This window comes from Oncorhynchus nerka, linkage group LG14 (assembly GCF_034236695.1).
Source record: "Oncorhynchus nerka isolate Pitt River linkage group LG14, Oner_Uvic_2.0, whole genome shotgun sequence".
Taxonomy (NCBI): Eukaryota; Metazoa; Chordata; class Actinopteri; order Salmoniformes; family Salmonidae; genus Oncorhynchus; species Oncorhynchus nerka.
The window spans coordinates 26,263,150-26,282,906 of NC_088409.1; the positions used below are offsets into that span (position 1 = coordinate 26,263,150).

At 49.1% G+C, this 19,757-nt stretch overlaps 1 protein-coding gene across 1 annotated transcript; it reads left to right on the plus strand.

Moving 5' to 3' along the window:
* LOC115142016 (cytochrome c oxidase subunit 6B1-like) lies at positions 1-2,893 on the plus strand. Its single transcript, XM_029681486.2, has 4 exons — positions 1-88; positions 761-898; positions 1,914-2,014; positions 2,681-2,893. The coding sequence occupies exons 2-4, from the start codon at positions 793-795 to the stop codon at positions 2,732-2,734; spliced, it is 261 nt and encodes an 86-aa protein (XP_029537346.1). The 5' UTR covers positions 1-88; positions 761-792; the 3' UTR covers positions 2,735-2,893.
* Positions 2,894-19,757: the final 16,864 nt, after the last annotated feature.

Here is a 19,757-nt window from a genome sequence, read left to right on the forward strand (position 1 = left end):
CTCCAACATCCCAGCATACACTGCGTTACGGTCTTCCGGTGAGAGAGGACATCAATCATACCAGAGAGGACACAAGAAACAGTCCAAGGTAGGTCGTGGAAAACTGCCGGAAAATCATAATAATTAGGCTCTTTCAATTAATATACTGAGGGTCGTATTTTTTGTTTGTGTAAAAGTATATTAATTGGAAATAACGTGTGCCGTGGCACGGTTTTGATACAGCCGGTTAGCTAGCTGGGTTCAAGCTAGTGTAGCTACCTAGCCAGCAAAAGCAAGCCAACAAATACATTTGAAGCTGTGCCAACAATGCTAGATAGCTATGCTACATTAGTTCATTCGATGTGGTTAGCGAGCTGTAATTTCTAACTTTCTAGCTAGTCAGAAATCTCCATTCAAGTATTTTACTTATTTGTTAATTACTGTTAGTTACCTGGAAATAAGGATTGATAAGTCACCCGAATTCTAGCTAGCTAAGGTTAGCTTTTTATCAGTCTGTCTGTCCTAGTTGTGAGTTGTTATTGCGGTAGCTATGACCTAGTCAAATAGACACCTGTACAGGCTCTCATGGATAAGTATTTTGCAAGCTAATAGGCCTATCTGAACTAGTCGATTCCATATTCTATTATCATGACAACAAGATAATGTCCTACTCTATTTATCTTCGGAAGCCCAGTTTGGAAGGATGGCCTCGTGAGACTACTGTACAGCTCATGTCATATAATGTCACGAAACTAAACTTCTCCCTATCGATGTGTGTCAGTGTTGACATAGTGAGACCGCCAGCTAGCCAGCATGTCTGACGTTATTGAGGAGAAGATAAAGAACTACAGGACGGCTCCCTTCGACGCCCGCTTCCCCAACACCAACCAGACCCGCAACTGCTTTCAGAACTATCTAGGTAAGTTAGCTAGCTGATCAACTACTTCTCTTTTCTGACCCGCCACACATTATATCTCCCTCTCCCCCTCTTTCTCCAGCCCTGCCAGCAGTCTGCTGCTCATTTCTACCTCCCAACTGACACACACACACACACACACACACACACACACAATGGTGAAAGGACAGGACACTTCTGGCCGTCAGGCTCTTCTGCCACCCTGAACACTCAAATCCCTTCCCAGCAATTTTGTTCACAAAGATAAAGATCTTGGTTGGTTAACTAAACAAGGATTTTTATCTGAAGCCCAATTTAACCTCATTTGCCTGGGCTAAGAATCATGTGGTTGATGATTTGCAATTGATGTGCATTGTAAACGGTGGTATTTGCTCTCGTAGCATTGATGCATGTCCAACTTCTTAGGTTGATAAGAGCCCCATGAGAAGCACCTCCTCAGACAGAGTGATCTAAATCACTATCGGTTCACATTAGACCAGATAGAATGTTGGCTGTCCCTCAGCTATTCACCAAGGTACGCCATCATAAGCCAACTGTCTGTACTGACTGACATGTCCGTTAGGCAAGGGTACTACTTGGGTATGCCAGATCTTTTCGGTCTTCAACACTCGTTTAGTAAGGATAGCCTAATGTATCTGTCGTTGTACTTTTTTTTATGTTGACGTTTTAGTCATTTAGCAGACTAACAGTAGTGATTGCATACATGTTTTTTTTTTGCTTCATACTGGTCTCCCGTGGGATTCAAACCCACAACCTTGGCATTGCACGCGCCCATGCTCAACCTATTGAGCCACACGGGACCCCACAGGTTCTCTCTCTGCTCTGTTAGTTTTAATTAGTGTCAGATTAATGTTGACATCATTTAACACATCAGATAAGGGTCCATTTGTGGTGGCTGTTTGCTGTTAGATTTTTAGGTTCAGAAACGTAACACCAGTGTCAGTAAAAGTTGTAAGAACTGTCTTAATGCTTACCACTTCATTCTGTCAATATTAACTCTCTCCCCCTCTCTTTCTAGACTTCCACAGGTGCAACAAAGCTTTGTCAGACAAAGGCCAGGATGTGGCTCCCTGTGACTGGTACCAGAGGGTCTACAAGAGTATCTGTCCCATGAGCTGGGTACGTATGCTGCTACTGTGGCTCATAGTATGGTGCGGGCACTCTTTTATAAAATTAAGCAGATCTATAGTGGCAAACTATTCAAACAAAGCCTAAAGGAGTGGGCATACACACAATGCCCCCTAACTGCCTTCCCATGGTTGTGTAGTATTGTCAGCAGTGATTGGGCCTCCCCTAGAGATGGATGATGAATCACTTTAATCAGCTCACGTTAGAACCTACATTCACTCACATTAGCAGTGCCTCAACTATTCACAATGTGCCAACAGTCTGAGCACCACATTCCATAGAAGCCTTTAGTAGTTCCAGCATGTCTAAACTCTGCCAACAGTCTGTTCTGACATGTCCACTGAGTGGAACAGTTATGAATGTACCTGTTCTTCTGTGTCTCAAATGTCCTTACCTGAAGTGGTAGTTGGTATACAGTGTGGACCTCTGTTATGTTGCAAGTGTTCATACACTCTGTTTGTTGTGAGTCCAATAACTGACCATGGTCCCGGTCTGAAGTCGATTCCTACCCCCTACCCTTAGACACTTTTCATAGATCTGAAAGCATGGGATGGGTGTAAAGTGAAGGCAGAATGAAGGCTACAGTAGCTACTGTGTTATAAACTGTATGTTACACTGATAGGCAGTTTAACCTCATGAGCGCATTTCCTCCTGCAGGTCGCCAAGTGGGACGACCAGATAGAGGCCGGAAGCTTTCCCGGAAAGATCTAAAATGGCTGACCTCAGGACTTTCTGTTAGCCACACCTTCAACTTTGACCCCTGTAGTGTGACTAAGGACATGTGTTGACCACGTACCACACCATTCTTAATGTTATTAACAGTGTTACTTATGTTACAAGCACTTAATAAAAATGTGCACCTGTTTTGAACCTGTCTGGTGGTGGTTCATTTGGTATTTTATTAGGATCCCCATTGGCTGTTGCAGATAAAAACAATAAAACTTAAAAGGTCCTGTTGTACTGCATATATACACACACAGCATATACAGTTGAAGTCGGAAGTTTACATACACCTTACCCAAATACATTTAAACTCAGTTGTTCACATTTCCTGATATTTAACCCTTGTAGAAATTCCCTGTCTTAGGTCAGTTAGGATCACCACTTTATTTTAAGAATGTGAAATGTCAGAATAATAGTAGAGAGAATGATTTATTTCATGTTTTATTTCTTTCATCACATTCCCAGTGGGTCAGAAGTTTACATACTCAATTAATAGTTGGTAGGTTTTTACGACTCCTTGCTCGCACACGCTTTTTCAGTTCTGCCCACACATTTTCTATAGGATTGATGTCAGGGCTTTGTGATGGCCACTCCAATACCTTGACTTTGTTGTCCTTAAGCCATTTTGCCACAACTTTGGAAGTATGCTTGGGGTCATTGTCCATTTGGAAGACCCATTTGCGACCAAGCTTTAATTTCCTGACTGATGTCTTGAGATGTTGCTTCAATATATCAACATCATTTTCCTTCCTCATGATGCTAACTCTTTTGTGAAGTGCACCAGTCCCTCCTGCAGCAAAGCACCCCCACAACATGCTGCCACTCCCGTGCTTCACGGTTGGGAAGGTGTTCTTTGGCTTGCAAGCCTCCCCCTTTTTCCTCCAAACATATCGATGGTCATTATGGCCAAACAGTTCTATTTTTTGTTTCATCAGACCAGAGGATATTTCTCCAAAAAGTATGATCTTTGTCCCCATGTGATGTTGCAAACCGTAGTCTGGCTTTTTTATGGCGGTTTTGGAGCAGTGGCTTCTTCCTTGCTGAGCGGCCTTTCAGGTTATGTTGATATTGGACTTGTTTTACTGTGGATAGAGATACTTTTGTACCTGTTTCCTCCAGCATCTTATGACAGCTGCGTGGTCCCATGGTGTTTATACTTGCTTACTATTGTTTGTACAGATGAACATGGTACTTGCAGGTGTTTGGAAATTGCTCCCAAGGATGAACCAGACTTGTGGAGGTCTACCATTTTTCTCTGAGGTCTTGGCTGATTTCTTTTGATTTTCCCATGATGTCAAGCAAAGAGGCACTGAGTTTGAAGGTAGGCCTTGAAATACATCCACAGGTACACCTCCAATTGACTCAAATGATGTCAATTAGCCTATCAGAAGCTTCTAAAGCCATGATATATTTTGGGGGAATTTTCAAAGCTGTTTAAAGGCACAGTCAACTCAGTGTATCTAAACTTCTGACTCACTGGAATTGTGATACAGTCAATTATAAGTTAAATAATCTGTAAACAATTGTTGGAAAAATGACTTGTGTCATGCACAAAGTAGATGTCCTAACCGACTTGCCAAAACTACAGTTTGTTAACATGAAATTTGTGGCGTGATTGAAAAATGAGTTTTAATGACTCCAACCTAAGTCTATGTGAACTCGACTTTGGCGATGTCATCTACAAAATAGCTTCCAATACTCTACTCAGCAAACTGGATGCAGTTTATCACAGTGCCATCCGTTTTGTTACTAAAGCACCTTATACCACCCACCACTGCGACCTGTATGCTCTAGTCGGCTGGCCCTCGCTACATATTCGTCGCCAGACCCACTGGCTCCAGGTCATCTACAAGTCCATGCTAGGTAAAGCTCCGCCTTATCTCAGTTCACTGGTCACGATGGCAACACCCACCCGTAGCACGCGCTCCAGCAGATGTATCTCACTGATCATCCCTAAAGCCCACACCTAATTTGGCTGCAAAAATCGCTGAAGTTGGAGACTTCTATCTCCCTCACCAACTTCAAACATCTGCTATCTGAGCAGCTAACCGATCGCTGCAGCTGTACATAGTCCATCGGTAAATAGCCCACCCAATTTTACCTACCTCATCCCCATAGTGTTTATATTTATTTACTTTTCTGCTCTTTTGCACACCAATATCTCTACCTGTACATGACCATCTGATCATTTATCACTCCAGTGTTAATCTGCAAAATTGTAATTATCTGCCTACCTCCTCATGCCTTTTGCACACAATGTATATAGACTCTTTTTTTTCTACTGTGTTATTGACTTGTTAATTGTTTACTCCATGTGAAACTCTGTGTTGTCTGTTCACACTGTTATGCTTTATCTGGGTCAGGTCGCAGTTGTAAATGAGAACTTGTTCTCAACTAGCCTACCTGGTTAAATAAAGGTGAAATAAAAATAAATAAATAAACTACCGACTTTAACTGTACATACAAGATGTTAGGTCATGCAGCAGGGTTCCCCAACTGGTGAGCCAATTCAGGCCCTCGAGTGATTTTATTTGGACCCCCAAGTTATTTTTTATTGTTGGACATAAAAGACAAAAAAAAAAAAAACAGTAGCACATCAGCTCAAACTGATTTTAATTTTGATAATCCAAAGTATTCCCACACATAATAGAGATATATATTTTATCATATAGGAATGTAAGCAAGGTTTGCCAGTTTTATGTTTTAGTCCAGTGTTATGTCTGTTTGGACTTCTTGTGGTCAATTTGCAGTCTACAAATGATTTGTAATTTGGCCCGTGGCTGAATCTAGTTGATGATCCCTGTCATACAGGGTCAGAGGCCATGAGGTGTTGCCTCACTTAGTTTTTTAAAACTATTTTTGCCGCTTGCCTGAGTGACCCGAGTTGTAAGTGAGTTCCGTGCAACCATCGCTCGATACGATACTGTGCATTACCCTGAGTGCATTCCAGATTTGGGGACTGTGAAGTGACCCCTGGTGTTATGTCTGGTGGCTTAAGTACTGTGTCAGCTGTATGTAAGTGAATTATACAAACTATTTGGAATTTTCAACAGTATGTTTCTTACAAGAGTGATGTGGTCAATCTCATCTACTTTGCGCAATGAGAGACATTGGGGTGTATTTTCAACATTCATTCTCGCTATTTTGACAGGGTACTTTTTACTTTGATATACCATTTAGTTCAGCTTGACATGTTTGAGTTACAATGATGTTTCTGTGATAGTCGGTCTATTGAATTACATTTACATTACATTTAAGTCATTTAGCAGACGCTCTTATCCAGAGCGACTTACAAATTGGTGCATTCACCTTATGACATCCAGTGGAACAGCCACTTTACAATAGTGCATCTAAATATTTTAAGGGGGGTGAGAAGGATTACTTTATCCTATCCTAGGTATTCCTTAAAGAGGTGGGGTTTCAGGTGTCTCCGGAAGGTGGTGATTGACTCCGCTGTCCTGGCGTCGTGAGGGAGTTTGTTCCACCATTGGGGGGCCAGAGCAGCGAACAGTTTTGACTGGGCTGAGCGGGAACTGTACTTCCTCAGTGGTAGGGAGGCGAGCAGGCCAGAGGTGGATGAACGCAGTGCCCTTGTTTGGGTGTAGGGCCTGATCAGAGCCTGGAGGTACTGAGGTGCCGTTCCCCTCACAGCTCCGTAGGCAAGCACCATGGTCTTGTAGCGGATGCGAGCTTCAACTGGAAGCCAGTGGAGAGAGCGGAGGAGCGGGGTGACGTGAGAGAACTTGGGAAGGTTGAACACCAGACGGGCTGCGGCGTTCTGGATGAGTTGTAGGGGTTTAATGGCACAGGCAGGGAGCCCAGCCAACAGCGAGTTGCAGTAATCCAGACGGGAGATGACAAGTGCCTGGATTAGGACCCGCGCCGCTTCCTGTGTGAGGCAGGGTCGTACTCTGCGGATGTTGTAGAGCATGAACCTACAGGAACGGGCCACCGCCTTGATGTTAGTTGAGAACGACAGGGTGTTGCCAAGGTTCTTAGCGCTCTGGGAGGAGGACACAATGGAGTTGTCAACCGTGATGGCGAGATCATGGAACGGGCAGTCCTTCCCCGGGAGGAAGAGGTTCAGCTTGAGGTGGTGATCCGTCATCCACACTGATATGTCTGCCAGACATGCAGAGATGCGATTCGCCACCTGGTCATCAGAAGGGGGAAAGGAGAAGATTAATTGTGTGTCGTCTGCATAGCAATGATAGGAGAGACCATGTGAGGTTATGACAGAGCCAAGTGACTTGGTGTATAGCGAGAATAGGAGAGGGCCTAGAACAGAGCCCTGGGGGACACCAGTGGTGAGAGCACGTGGTGAGGAGCCACCTGGTAGGAGCGACCTGTCAGGTAGGACGCAATCCAAGCGTGGGCCGCGCCGGAGATGCCCAACTCGGAGAGGGTGGAGAGGAGGATCTGATGGTTCACAGTATCGAAGGCAGCCGATAGGTCTAGAAGGATGAGAGCAGAGGAGAGAGAGTTAGCTTTAGCAGTGCGGAACGCCTCTGTGATACAGAGAAGAGCAGTCTCAGTTGAATGACTAGTCTTGAAACCTGACTGATTTGGATCAAGAAGGTCATTCTGAGAGAGATAGCGGGAGAGCTGGCCAAGGACGGCACGTTCAAGAGTTTTGGAGAGAAAAGAAAGAAGGGATACTGGTCTGTAGTTGTTGACATCGGAGGGATCGAGTGTAGGTTTTTTTTTTTCAGAAGGGGTGCAACTCTCGCTCTCTTGAAGACGGAAGGGACGTAGCCAGCGGTCAGGGATGAGTTGATGAGCGAGGTGAGGTAAGGGAGAAGGTCTCCGGAAATGGTCTGGAGAAGAGAGGAGAGGATAGGGTCAAGCGGGCAGGTTGTTGGGCGGCCGGCCGTCACAAGACGCGAGATTTCATCTGGAGAGAGAGGGGAGAAAGAGGTCAGAGCACAGGGTAGGGCAGTGTGAGCAGAACCAGCGGTGTCGTTTGACTTAGCAAACGAGGATTGGATGTCGTCGACCTTCTTTTCAAAATGGTTGTGAAGTCATCTGCAGAGAGGGAGGAGGGGGGAGGGGAGGAGGATTCAGGAGGGAGGAGAAGGTTGCAAAGAGCTTCCTAGGGTTAGAGGCAGATGCTTGGAATTTAGAGTGGTAGAAAGTGGCTTTAGCAGCAGAGACAGAAGAGGAAAATGTAGAGAGGAGGGAGTGAAAGGATGCCAGGTCCGCAGGGAGGCGAGTTTTCCTCCATTTCTGCTCGGCTGCCCGGAGCCCTGTTCTGTGAGCTCGCAATGAGTCGTCGAGCCACGGAGCGGGAGGGGAGGACCGAGCCGGCCTGGAGGATAGGGGACATAGAGAGTCAAAGGATGCAGAAAGGGAGGAGAGGAGGGTTGAGGAGGCAGAATCAGGAGATAGGTTGGAGAAGGTTTGAGCAGAGGGAAGAGATGATAGGATGGAAGAGGAGAGAGTAGCGGGGAGAGAGAGCGAAGGTTGGGACGGCGCGATACCATCCGAGTAGGGGCAGTGTGGGAAGTGTTGGATGAGAGCGAGAGGGAAAAGGATACAAGGTAGTGGTCGGAGACTTGGAGGAGTTGCAATGAGGTTAGTGGAAGAACAGCATCTAGTAAAGATGAGGTCGAGCGTATTGCCTGCCTTGTGAGTAGGGGGAAGGTGAGAGGGAGAGGTCAAAAGAGGAGAGGAGTGGAAAGGAGGCAGAGAGGAATGAGTCAAAGGTAGACGTGGGGAGGTTAAAGTCGCCCAGAACTGTGAGAGGTGAGCCGTCCTCAGGAAAGGAGCTTATCAAGGCATCAAGCTCATTGATGAACTCTCCGAGGGAACCTGGAGGGCGATAAATGATAAGGATGTTAAGCTTGAAAGGGCTGGTAACTGTGACAGCATGGAATTCAAAGGAGGCGATAGACAGATGGGTAAGGGGAGAAAGAGAGAATGACCACTTGGGAGAGATGAGGATCCCGGTGCCACCACCCGCTGACCAGAAGCTCTCGGGGTGTGCGAGAACACGTGGGCGGACGAAGAGAGAGCAGTAGGAGTAGCAGTGTTATCTGTGGTGATCCATGTTTCCGTCAGTGCCAAGAAGTCGAGGACTGGAGGGAGGCATAGGCTGAGATGAACTCTGCCTTGTTGGCCGCAGATCGGCAGTTCCAGAGGCTACCGGAGACCTGGAACTCCACGTGGGTCGTGCGCGCTGGGACCACCAGATTAGGGTGGCGCGGCCACGCGGTGTGGAGCATTTGTATGGTCTGTGCAGAGAGGAGAGAACAGGGATAGACAGACACATAGTTGACAGGCTACAGAAGAGGCTACGCTAATGCAAAGGAGATTGGAATGACAAGTGGACTACACGTCTCGAATGTTCAGAAAGTTAAGCTTACGTAGCAAGAATCTTATTGACTAAAATGATTAAAATGATACAGTACTGCTGAAGTAGGCTAGCTGGCAGTGGCTGCGTTGTTGACTTTGTAGGCTAGCTGGCAGTGGCTGCGTTGTTGACACTACACTAATCAAGTCGTTCCGTTGAGTGTAATAGTTTCTACAGTGCTGCTATTCGGGGGCTAGCTGGCTAGCTAGCAGTGTTGATTACGTTACGTTGCGTTAAAAGAACGACAATAGCTGGCTAGCTAACCTAGAAAATCGCTCTAGACTACACAATTATCTTTGATACAAAGACGGCTATGTAGCTAGCTATGTAGCTAGCTACGATCAAACAATAGTTGTTGGTCATTAGGAATGCACATTTGACTGAGAAATTCCAATCAATCTTATACATTTTATGACTGGGCTCAGTCACAGCATAGACTGACATTGATTCTGCATCTTGTAAGTGTTCCATAGAAGCTAATCTCCATATGATGGCAGTTGTCATTACTGGAAATCTGTTCAATGCAATGTCCACTTTGTAACACAGGGTGGCAGTGTTGGATCAATTCAATGCATTTCTACTAATGTAACCAGTTTCTGCATACTGGTAGTCTTGGAGAGCTTTCTGATCAGTGAGAATGTCTGCTGATTTAAAAAAAATAACAAATAATTTGTGCCTTATATCATGACCACATCAGTAGGGTGGAGATGGAGTGTGTGAGTGCACGTAACACACCCCTCTCTCCCCCTCCTTCTGTTGACTACAGCAGGCTTTCACAGCTCCTTGGCAATGCAATGTTATTGGCTTTAGAGAGACCACATGACCAGTGGAGATGTTGGCCGATTGGTTTCCCTGGCAACAGCTCTGAGACCACAGACAGGATGTGACAGAGGAGGGAGACAGTGATAGACTAAGCAAAAGTCATGTCTGTCAATCCCATGTAATCAAACTTGTGGGTCCCTGTCAAATGATCAAATTCCTTTTGTCAGGATTTACTTGTTTTTGGACCGAAAGCAAACACATTCCAAACTAGACTTAAGCAATACATGTCATTCAGATTTTTTTGTGGATAGTTGAAAGTGTTGAAAGTGTTGAAAGATTTTCCTTCTCAGTAGTGAAGGTACCTCCTCTACATCCTTCTCATTTTATAAATGTTTCATAGGCAATAATGTCTTGGAGGAGAACAGGCAGGATTTCATAGGCAATAATGTCTTGGAGGAGAACAGGCAGGGTTTCATAGGCAATAATGTCTTGGAGGAGAACAGGCAGGGTTTCATAGGCAATAATGTCTTGGAGGAGAACAGGCAGGATTTCATAGGCAATAATGTCTTGGAGGAGAACAGGCAGGGTTTCATAGGCAATAATGTCTTGGAGGAGAACAGGCAGGGTTTCATAGGCAATCATGTCTTGGAGGAGAACAGGCAGGGTTTCATAGGTGTTAGCAGTTGATGTTACTCTTCAATAATACAGGCCCCAAAGCAAATCAGGGGGGAGGAAAATAGGTTTATTAAAAGAGAACAAATCATGTGGGGAGGTAGATGTTCATTCTCCCCTGTCCTCAGTGATTCTCCCCTGTCCCCTGTCCTCAGTGATACCCATGTGATTCTCTCCACAGAACAAAGCGCAGGGTGTAATTTATAACCCACAGTCCTAGCCTATGGTTGACCAATTATAATTCCTTGCAGTAAAATTGAGCCTATGGCAAAATAACAAGTGTCCTATATTAAACTCAATGTACAGACGATTCAGACCAATGAAAACGTGGCACACGTAGCTATGAGTCCAGGACTGATAGTACTACACAGATTATAAACATGTTGAACTGAAAACCTTTAGTCTTCTTGTCCTCTGCGTTGTGTATTATCTTAAAATATTCTTTCATAGGCATGACGTCTAGGAGAACGGGCAGGGTTTCATAGGCATGACGTCTAGGAGAACGGGCAGGGTTTCTAGAGAACGGGCAGGCATGACGTCTATGGGAGAACGGGCAGGGTTTCATAGGCATGGCGTCTAGGAGAACGGGCAGGGTTTCATAGGCATGACGTCTAGGAGAACGGGCAGGGTTTCATAGGCATGACGGGCGTCTAGGAGAACGGGCAGGGTTTCATAGGCATGACGTCTAGGAGAACGGGCAGGGTTTCATAGGCATGACCTCTAGGAGAACGGGCAGGGTTTCATAGGCAGGGTTTCATAGGCATGACGTCTAGGAGAACGGGCAGGGTTTCATAGGCATGACCTCTAGGAGAACGGGCAGGGTTTCATAGGCATGACGTCTAGGAGAACGGGCAGGGTTTCATAGGCATGACCTCTAGGAGAACGGGCAGGGTTTCATAGGCATGACGTCTAGGAGAATGGGCAGGGTTTCATAGGCATGACCTCTAGGAGAACGGGCAGGGTTTCATAGGCATGACGTCTAGGAGAACGGGCAGGGTTTCATAGGCATGACGTCTAGGAGAACAGGGGGCAGGGTTTCATAGGCATGACGTCTAGGAGAACGGGCAGGGTTTCATAGGCATGACGTCTAGGAGAACGGGCAGGGTTTCATAGGCATGACGTCTAGGAGAACGGGCAGGGTTTCATAGGCATGACGTCTAGGAGAACGGGCAGGGTTTCATAGGCATGACGTCTAGGAGAGCGGGCAGGGTTTCATAGGCATGGCGTCTAGGAGAACGGGCAGGGTTTCATGACGTCTAGGAGAACGGGCATGCATGACGTCTTGGAGAACGGGCAGGGTTTCATAGGCATGACGTCTAGGAGAGCGGGCAGGGTTTCATAGGCATGACGTCTTGGAGAACGGGCAGGGTTTCATAGGCATGACATCTAGGAGAGAACGGGCAGGGTTTCAGGCATGACGTCTCGGGCAGGGTTTCATAGGCATGACCTCTGGAGAACGGGCAGGGTTTCATAGGCAGTGACGTCTATGAGAACGGGCAGGGTTTCATAGGCATGACGTCTAGGAGAACGGGCAGGGTTTCATAGGCATGACATCTAGGAGAACGGGCAGAGTTTCATAGGCATGACCTCTAGGAGAACGGGCAGGGTTTCATAGGCATGACATCTAGGAGAACGGGCAGGGTTTCATAGGCAGTGACGTCTAGGAGAACGGGCAGGGTTTCATAGGCTAGGAGAACGGGCAGGGTTTCATCATGAGGAGAATGGGCAGGGTTTCATAGGCATGACCTCTAGAAGAACGGGCAGGGTTTCATAGGCATGACGTCTTGGAGAACGGGCAGGGTTTCATAGGCATGACATCTAGGAGAACGGGCAGGGTTTCATAGGCATGACGTCTTGGAGAACGGGCAGGGTTTCATAGGCATGACGTCTAGGAGAACGGGCAGGGTTTCATAGGCATGACGTCTAGGAGAACGGGCAGGGTTTCATAGGCATGACGTCTAGGAGAACGGGCAGGGTTTCATAGGCATGACGTCTAGGAGAACGGGCAGGGTTTCATAGGCATGACGTCTAGGAGAACGGGCAGGGTTTCATAGGCATGACGTCTAGGAGAACGGGCAGGGTTTCATAGGCATGACGTCTAGGAGAACGGGCAGGGTTTCATAGGCATGACGTCTAGGAGAACGGGCAGGGTTTCATAGGCATGACGTCTAGGAGAACGGGCAGGGTTTCATAGGCATGACGTCTATGAGAACGGGCAGGGTTTCATAGGCATGACCTCTAGGAGAACGGGCAGGGTTTCATAGGCATGACATAGGTCTAGGAGAACGGGCAGGGTTTCATAGGCATGACCTCTAGGAGAACGGGCAGGGTTTCATAGGCATGACGTCTTGGAGAACGGGCAGGGTTTCATAGGCATGAGAACGTCTAGGAGACCTCGGGCAGGGTTTCATAGGCATGACGTCTAGGAGAACGGGCAGGGTTTCATAGGCATGACGTCTAGGAGAACGGGCAGGGTTTCATAGGCATGACGTCTAGGAGAACGGGCAGGGTTTCATAGGCATGACGTCTAGGAGAACGGGCAGGGTTTCATAGGCATGACGTCTGGAGAACGGGCAGGGTTTCATAGGCATGACGTCTAGGAGAACGGGCAGGGTTTCATAGGCATGACCTCTTGGAGAACGGGCAGGGTTTCATAGGCATGATGTCTAGGAGAACGGGCAGGGTTTCATAGGCATGACGTCTAGGAGAACGGGCAGGGTTTCATAGGCATGACCTCTATAGGCAGTGAGTCTAGGAGAACGGGCAGGGTTTCATAGGCATGACGTCTTGGAGAACGGGCAGGGTTTCATAGGCATGACGTCTAGGAGAACAGGGGCATGGGTTTCATAGGCATGACCTCTAGGAGAACGGGCAGGGTTTCATAGGCATGACCTCTAGGAGAACGGGCAGGGTTTCATAGGCATAGGAGAACGGGCAGGGTTTCTAGGCAGAGAACGGGCAGGGTTTCATAGGCATGACGTCTAGGAGAACGGGCAGGGTTTCATAGGCATGACGTCTAGGAGAACGGGCAGGGTTTCATAGGCATGACGTCTAGGAGAACGGGCAGGGTTTCATAGGCATGACGTCTAGGAGAACGGGCAGGGTTTCATAGGCATGACATCTAGGAGAACGGGCAGGGTTTCATGAGAACGGGCAGGGCATAGGCAGTGACGGAGGCATGACGTCGGGCAGGGTTTCATAGGCATGACGTCTAGGAGAACGGGCAGGGTTTCATAGGCATGACATCTAGGAGAACGGGCAGGGTTTCATAGGCATGACGTCTTGGAGAACGGGCAGGGTTTCATAGGCATGACGTCTAGGAGAACGGGCAGGGTTTCATAGGCATGACGTCTAGGAGAACGGGCAGGGTTTCATAGGCATGACCTCTAGGAGAACGGGCAGGGTTTCATAGGCATGACGTCTAGGAGAACGGGCAGGGTTTCATAGGCATGACGTCTAGGAGAACGGGCAGGGTTTCATAGGCATGACCTCTAGGAGAACGGGCAGGGTTTCATAGGCATGACGTCTAGGAGAACGGGCAGGGTTTCATAGGCATGACGTCTTGGAGAACGGGCAGGGTTTCATAGGCATGACGTCTTGGAGAACGGGCAGGGTTTCATAGGCATGACCTCTTGGAGAACGGGCAGGGTTTCATAGGCATGACGTCTAGGAGAACGGGCAGGGTTTCATAGGCATGACGTCTATGAGAACGGGCAGGGTTTCATAGGCATGACGTCTTGGAGAACGGGCAGGGTTTCATAGGCATGACGTCTAGGAGAACGGGCAGGGTTTCATAGGCATGACGTCTAGGAGAACGGGCAGGGTTTCATAGGCATGACGTCTAGGAGAACGGGCAGGGTTTCATAGGCATGACCTCTAGGAGAACGGGCAGGGTTTCATAGGCATGACGTCTAGGAGAACGGGCAGGGTTTCATAGGCATGCATGACGTCTAGGGAGAACGGGCAGGGTTTCATAGGCATGACCTCTAGGAGAACGGGCATGAGACGGGCAGGGAGGCATGACTAGGAGAACGGGCAGGGTTTCATAGGCATGACCTCTAGGAGAACGGGCAGGGTTTCATAGGCATGACCTCTATGAGAACGGGCAGGGTTTCATAGGCATGACGTCTTGGAGAACGGGCAGGGTTTCATAGGCATGACGTCTTGGAGAACAGGCAGGGTTTCATAGGCATGACCTCTATGAGAACGGGCAGGGTTTCATAGGCATGACCTCTAGGAGAACGGGCAGGGTTTCATAGGCATGACCTCTAGGAGAACGGGCAGGGTTTCATAGGCATGACGTCTAGGAGAACGGGCAGGGTTTCATAGGCATGACGTCTATGAGAACGGGCAGGGTTTCATAGGCATGACCTCTAGGAGAACGGGCAGGGTTTCATAGGCATGACGTCTATGAGAACGGGCAGGGTTTCATAGGCATGACGTCTAGGAGAACGGGCAGGGTTTCATAGGCATGACGTCTAGGGGAACGGGCAGGGTTTCATAGGCATGACGTCTAGGAGAACGGGCAGGGTTTCATAGGCATGACTTCTTGGAGAACGGGCAGGGTTTCATAGGCAGTGACATCTAGGAGAACGGGCAGGGTTTCATAGGCATGACATCTAGGAGAACGGGCAGGGTTTCATAGGCATGACATCTAGGAGAACGGGCAGGGTTTCATAGGCATGACATCTAGGAGAACGGGCAGGGTTTCATAGGCATGACGTCTAGGAGAACGGGCAGGGTTTCATAGGCATGACGTCTATGAGAACGGGCAGGGTTTCATAGGCATGACCTCTGGAGAACGGGCAGGGTTTCATAGGCATGACCTCTAGGAGAACGGGCAGGGTTTCATAGGCATGACGTCTAGGAGAACGGGCAGGGTTTCATAGGCATGACGTCTAGGAGAACGGGCAGGGTTTCATAGGCATGACGTCTAGGAGAACGGGCAGGGTTTCATAGGCATGACGTCTAGGAGAACGGGCAGGGTTTCATAGGCATGACGTCTTGGAGAACGGGCAGGGTTTCATAGGCATGACGTCTTGGAGAACGGGCAGGGTTTCATAGGCATGACGTCTATGAGAACGGGCAGGGTTTCATAGGCATGACGTCTTGGAGAACGGGCAGGGTTTCATAGGCATGACGTCTTGGAGAACGGGCAGGGTTTCATAGGCATGACGTCTAGGAGAACGGGCAGGGTTTCATAGGCATGACGTCTAGGAGAACGGGCAGGGGTTTCATAGGCATGACGTCTTGAGAACGGGCAGGGTTTCATAGGCATGACGCCTCAGAGAACGGGCAGGGTTTCATAGGCATGACGTCTCAGGGTTTAGGAGAACGGGCAGGGTTTCATAGGCATGACGTCTAGGAGAACGGGCAGGGTTTCATAGGCATGACTTCTTGGAGAACGGGCAGGGTTTCATAGGCATGACCTCTAGGAGAACGGGCAGGGTTTCATAGGCATGACATCTAGGAGAACGGGCAGGGTTTCATAGGCATGACATCTAGGAGAACGGGCAGGGTTTCATAGGCATGACGTCTAGGAGAACGGGCAGGGTTTCATAGGCAGTGACGTCTAGGAGAACGGGCAGGGTTTCATAGGCATGACCTCTAGGAGAATGGGCAGGGTTTCATAGGCATGACGTCTAGGAGAACGGGCAGGGTTTCATAGGCAGTGACGTCTAGGAGAACGGGCAGGGTTTCATAGGCAGTGACGTCTAGGAGAACGGGCAGGGTTTCATAGGCAGTGACGTCTAGGAGAACGGGCAGGGTTTCATAGGCATGACGTCTTGGAGAACGGGCAGGGTTTCATAGGCATGACGTCTTGGAGAACAGGCAGGGTTTCATAGGCAGTGACGTCTATGAGAACGGGCAGGGTTTCATAGGCAGTGACGTCTTGGAGAAAGGGCAGGGTTTCATAGGCATGACGTCTAGGAGAACGGGCAGGGTTTCATAGGCATGACGTCTATGAGAACGGGCAGGGTTTCATAGGCATGACGTCTAGGAGAACGGGCAGGGTTTCATAGGCATGACGTCTAGGAGAACGGGCAGGGTTTCATAGGCATGACATCTAGGAGAACGGGCAGAGTTTCATAGGCATGACCTCTAGGAGAACGGGCAGGGTTTCATAGGCATGACGTCTTGGAGAACGGGCATGGTTTCATAGGCATGACGTCTTGGAGAACGGGCAGGGTTTCATAGGCATGACGTCTAGGAGAACGGGCAGGGTTTCATAGGCATGACGTCTAGGAGAACGGGCAGGGTTTCATAGGCATGACGTCTAGGGGAATGGGCAGGGTTTCACTGGCATGACGTCTAGGGGAATGGGCAGGGTTTCATAGGCATGACGTCTATGAGAATGGGTAGGGTTTAATAGGCATGACCTCTAGGTGAACGGGCAGGGTTTCATAGGCATGACGTCTAGGAGAACGGGCAGGGTTTCATAGGCATGACGTCTAGGGGAACGGGCAGGGTTTCACTGGCATGACGTCTAGGGGAATGGGCAGGGTTTCATAGGCATGACGTCTATGAGAATGGGCAGGGTTTAATAGGCATGACCTCTAGGTGAACGGGCAGGGTTTCATAGGCATGACGTCTATGAGAACGGGCAGGGTTTCATAGGCATGACGTCTAGGGGAACGGGCAGGGTTTCATAGGCATGACCTCTATGAGAACGGGCAGGGTTTCATAGGCATGACATCTTGGAGAACGGGCAGGGTTTCATAGGCATGACGTCTAGGGGAACGGGCAGGGTTTCATAGGCATGACGTCTAGGAGAACGGGCAGGGTTTCATAGGCATGACGTCTAGGGGAACGGGCAGGGTTTCACTGGCATGATGGGCAGGGTTTCATAGGCATGACGTCTATGAGAATGGGCAGGGTTTAATAGGGCATGACGGGCAGGGTTTCTAGGTGAACGGGCAGGGTTTCATAGGCATGACGTCTAGGGAACGGGCAGGGAGAACGGGCAGGGTTTCATAGGCATGACGTCTAGGGAGAACGGGCAGGGTTTCATAGGCATGACGTCTAGGTGAACGGGCAGGGTTTCATAGGCATGACGTCTATGAGAATGGGCAGGGTTTCATAGGCATGACATCTAGGAGAACGGGCAGGGTTTCATAGGCATGACCTCTATGAGAACGGGCAGGGTTTCATAGGCATGGCATGACGTCTAGGGAACGGGCAGGGTTTCATAGGCATGACGTCTAGGGGAACATGGGAACGGGCAGGGTTTCATAGGCATGACGTCTAGGAGAACGGGCAGGGTTTCATAGGCATGACGTCTTGGAGAACGGGCAGGGTTTCATAGGCATGACGTCTAGGAGAACGGGCAGGGTTTCATAGGCATGACGTCTAGGGAACGGGAGAACTTGGAGGGCAGGGTTTCATAGGCATGACGTCTAGGAGAACGGGCAGGGTTTCATAGGCATGACGTCTAGGAGAACGGGCAGGGTTTTCACTGGCATGGGCAGGGTTTCATAGGCATGAATGGGCGGGCAGGGTTTCATAGGCATGACGTCTAGGAGAACGGGCAGGGTTTCATAGGCATGACCTCTAGGAGAACGGGCAGGGTTTCATAGGCATGACGTCTTGGAGAACGGGCAGGGTTTCATAGGCATGACGTCCTAGGGAACGGGCAGGGTTTCATAGGAGAACGGGCATGGTTTCATAGGCATGACATCTTGGAGAACGGGCAGGGTTTCATAGGCATGACGTCTAGGAGAACGGGCAGGGTTTCATAGGCATGACGTCTAGGGGAATGGGCAGGGTCTCATGGAACGGGCAGGGTTTCATAGGCATGACGTCTAGGAGAACGGGCAGGGTTTCATAGGCATGACGTCTAGGAGAACGGGCTAGGAGAATGAGGGGCAGGGTTTCATAGGCATGACGTCTAGGAGAACGGGCAGGGTTTCATAGGCATGACGTCTAGGAGAACGGGCAGGGTTTCATAGGCATGACGTCTATGAGAACGGGCAGGGTTTCATAGGCATGACGTCTAGGAGAACGGGCAGGGTTTCATAGGGCATGACGGGCAGGGTTTCTTGGAGAACGGGCAGGGTTTCATAGGCATGACATCTAGGAGAACATGGGCAGGGTTTCATAGGCATGACATCTAGGAGAACGGGCAGGGTTTCATAGGCATGACGTCTAGAGAACGGGCAGGGTTTCATAGGCATGACGTCTAGGAGAACGGGCAGGGTTTCATAGGCATGACGTCTAGGGGAACGGGCAGGGTTTCATAGGCATGACGTCTAGGGGAACGGGCAGGGTTTCATAGGCATGACATCTAGGAGAACGGGCAGGGTTTCATAGGCATGACGTCTTGGAGAACGGGCAGGGTTTCATAGGCAGTGACGTCTAGGAGAACGGGCAGGGTTTCATAGGCATGACGTCTAGGAGAACGGGCAGGGTTTCATAGGCATGACGTCTAGGAGAACGGGCAGGGTTTCATAGGCATGACGTCTAGGAGAACGGGCAGGGTTTCATAGGCATGACGTCTATGAGAACGGGCAGGGTTTCATAGGCATGACCTCTAGGAGAAAGGGCAGGGTTTCATAGGCATGACGTCTAGGAGAACGGGCAGGGTTTCATAGGCATGACGTCTTGGAGAACGGGCAGGGTTTCATAGGCATGACCTCTATGAGAACGGGCAGGGTTTCATAGGCATGACCTCTAGGAGAACGGGCAGGGTTTCATAGGCATGACCTCTAGGAGAACGGGCAGGGTTTCATAGGCATGACGTCTTAGGAGAGGCATGACCTCTAGGGAGAACGGGCAGGGTTTCATAGGCATGACCTCTATGAGAACGGGCAGGGTTTCATAGGCATGACGTCTAGGAGAACGGGCAGGGTTTCATAGGCATGACGTCTATGAGAACGGGCAGGGTTTCATAGGCATGACCTCTAGGAGAACGGGCAGGGTTTCATAGGCATGACGTCTATGAGAACGGGCAGGGTTTCATAGGCATGACGTCTAGGGGAACGGGCAGGGTTTCATAGGCATGACGTCTAGGGGAACGGGCAGGGTTTCATAGGCATGACGTCTAGGAGAACGGGCAGGGTTTCATAGGCATGACGTCTTGGAGAACGGGCATGGTTTCATAGGCATGACGTCTAGGAGAACGGGCAGGGTTTCATAGGCATGACGTCTAGGAGAACGGGCAGGGTTTCATAGGCATGACGTCTTGGAGAACGGGCATGGTTTCATAGGCATGACGTCTAGGAGAAC

Coding starts and splice junctions, on each gene's coding strand:
- LOC115142016 (XM_029681486.2), top strand. CDS start 793: ATGTCTGACGTTATTGAGGAGAAGATAAAGAACTACAGGACGGCTCCC. Junction 899..1,913: donor CTGCTTTCAGAACTATCTAG/GTAAGTTAGCTA, acceptor CTCTCTTTCTAG/ACTTCCACAGGTGCAACAAA. Junction 2,015..2,680: donor GTATCTGTCCCATGAGCTGG/GTACGTATGCTG, acceptor TTCCTCCTGCAG/GTCGCCAAGTGGGACGACCA.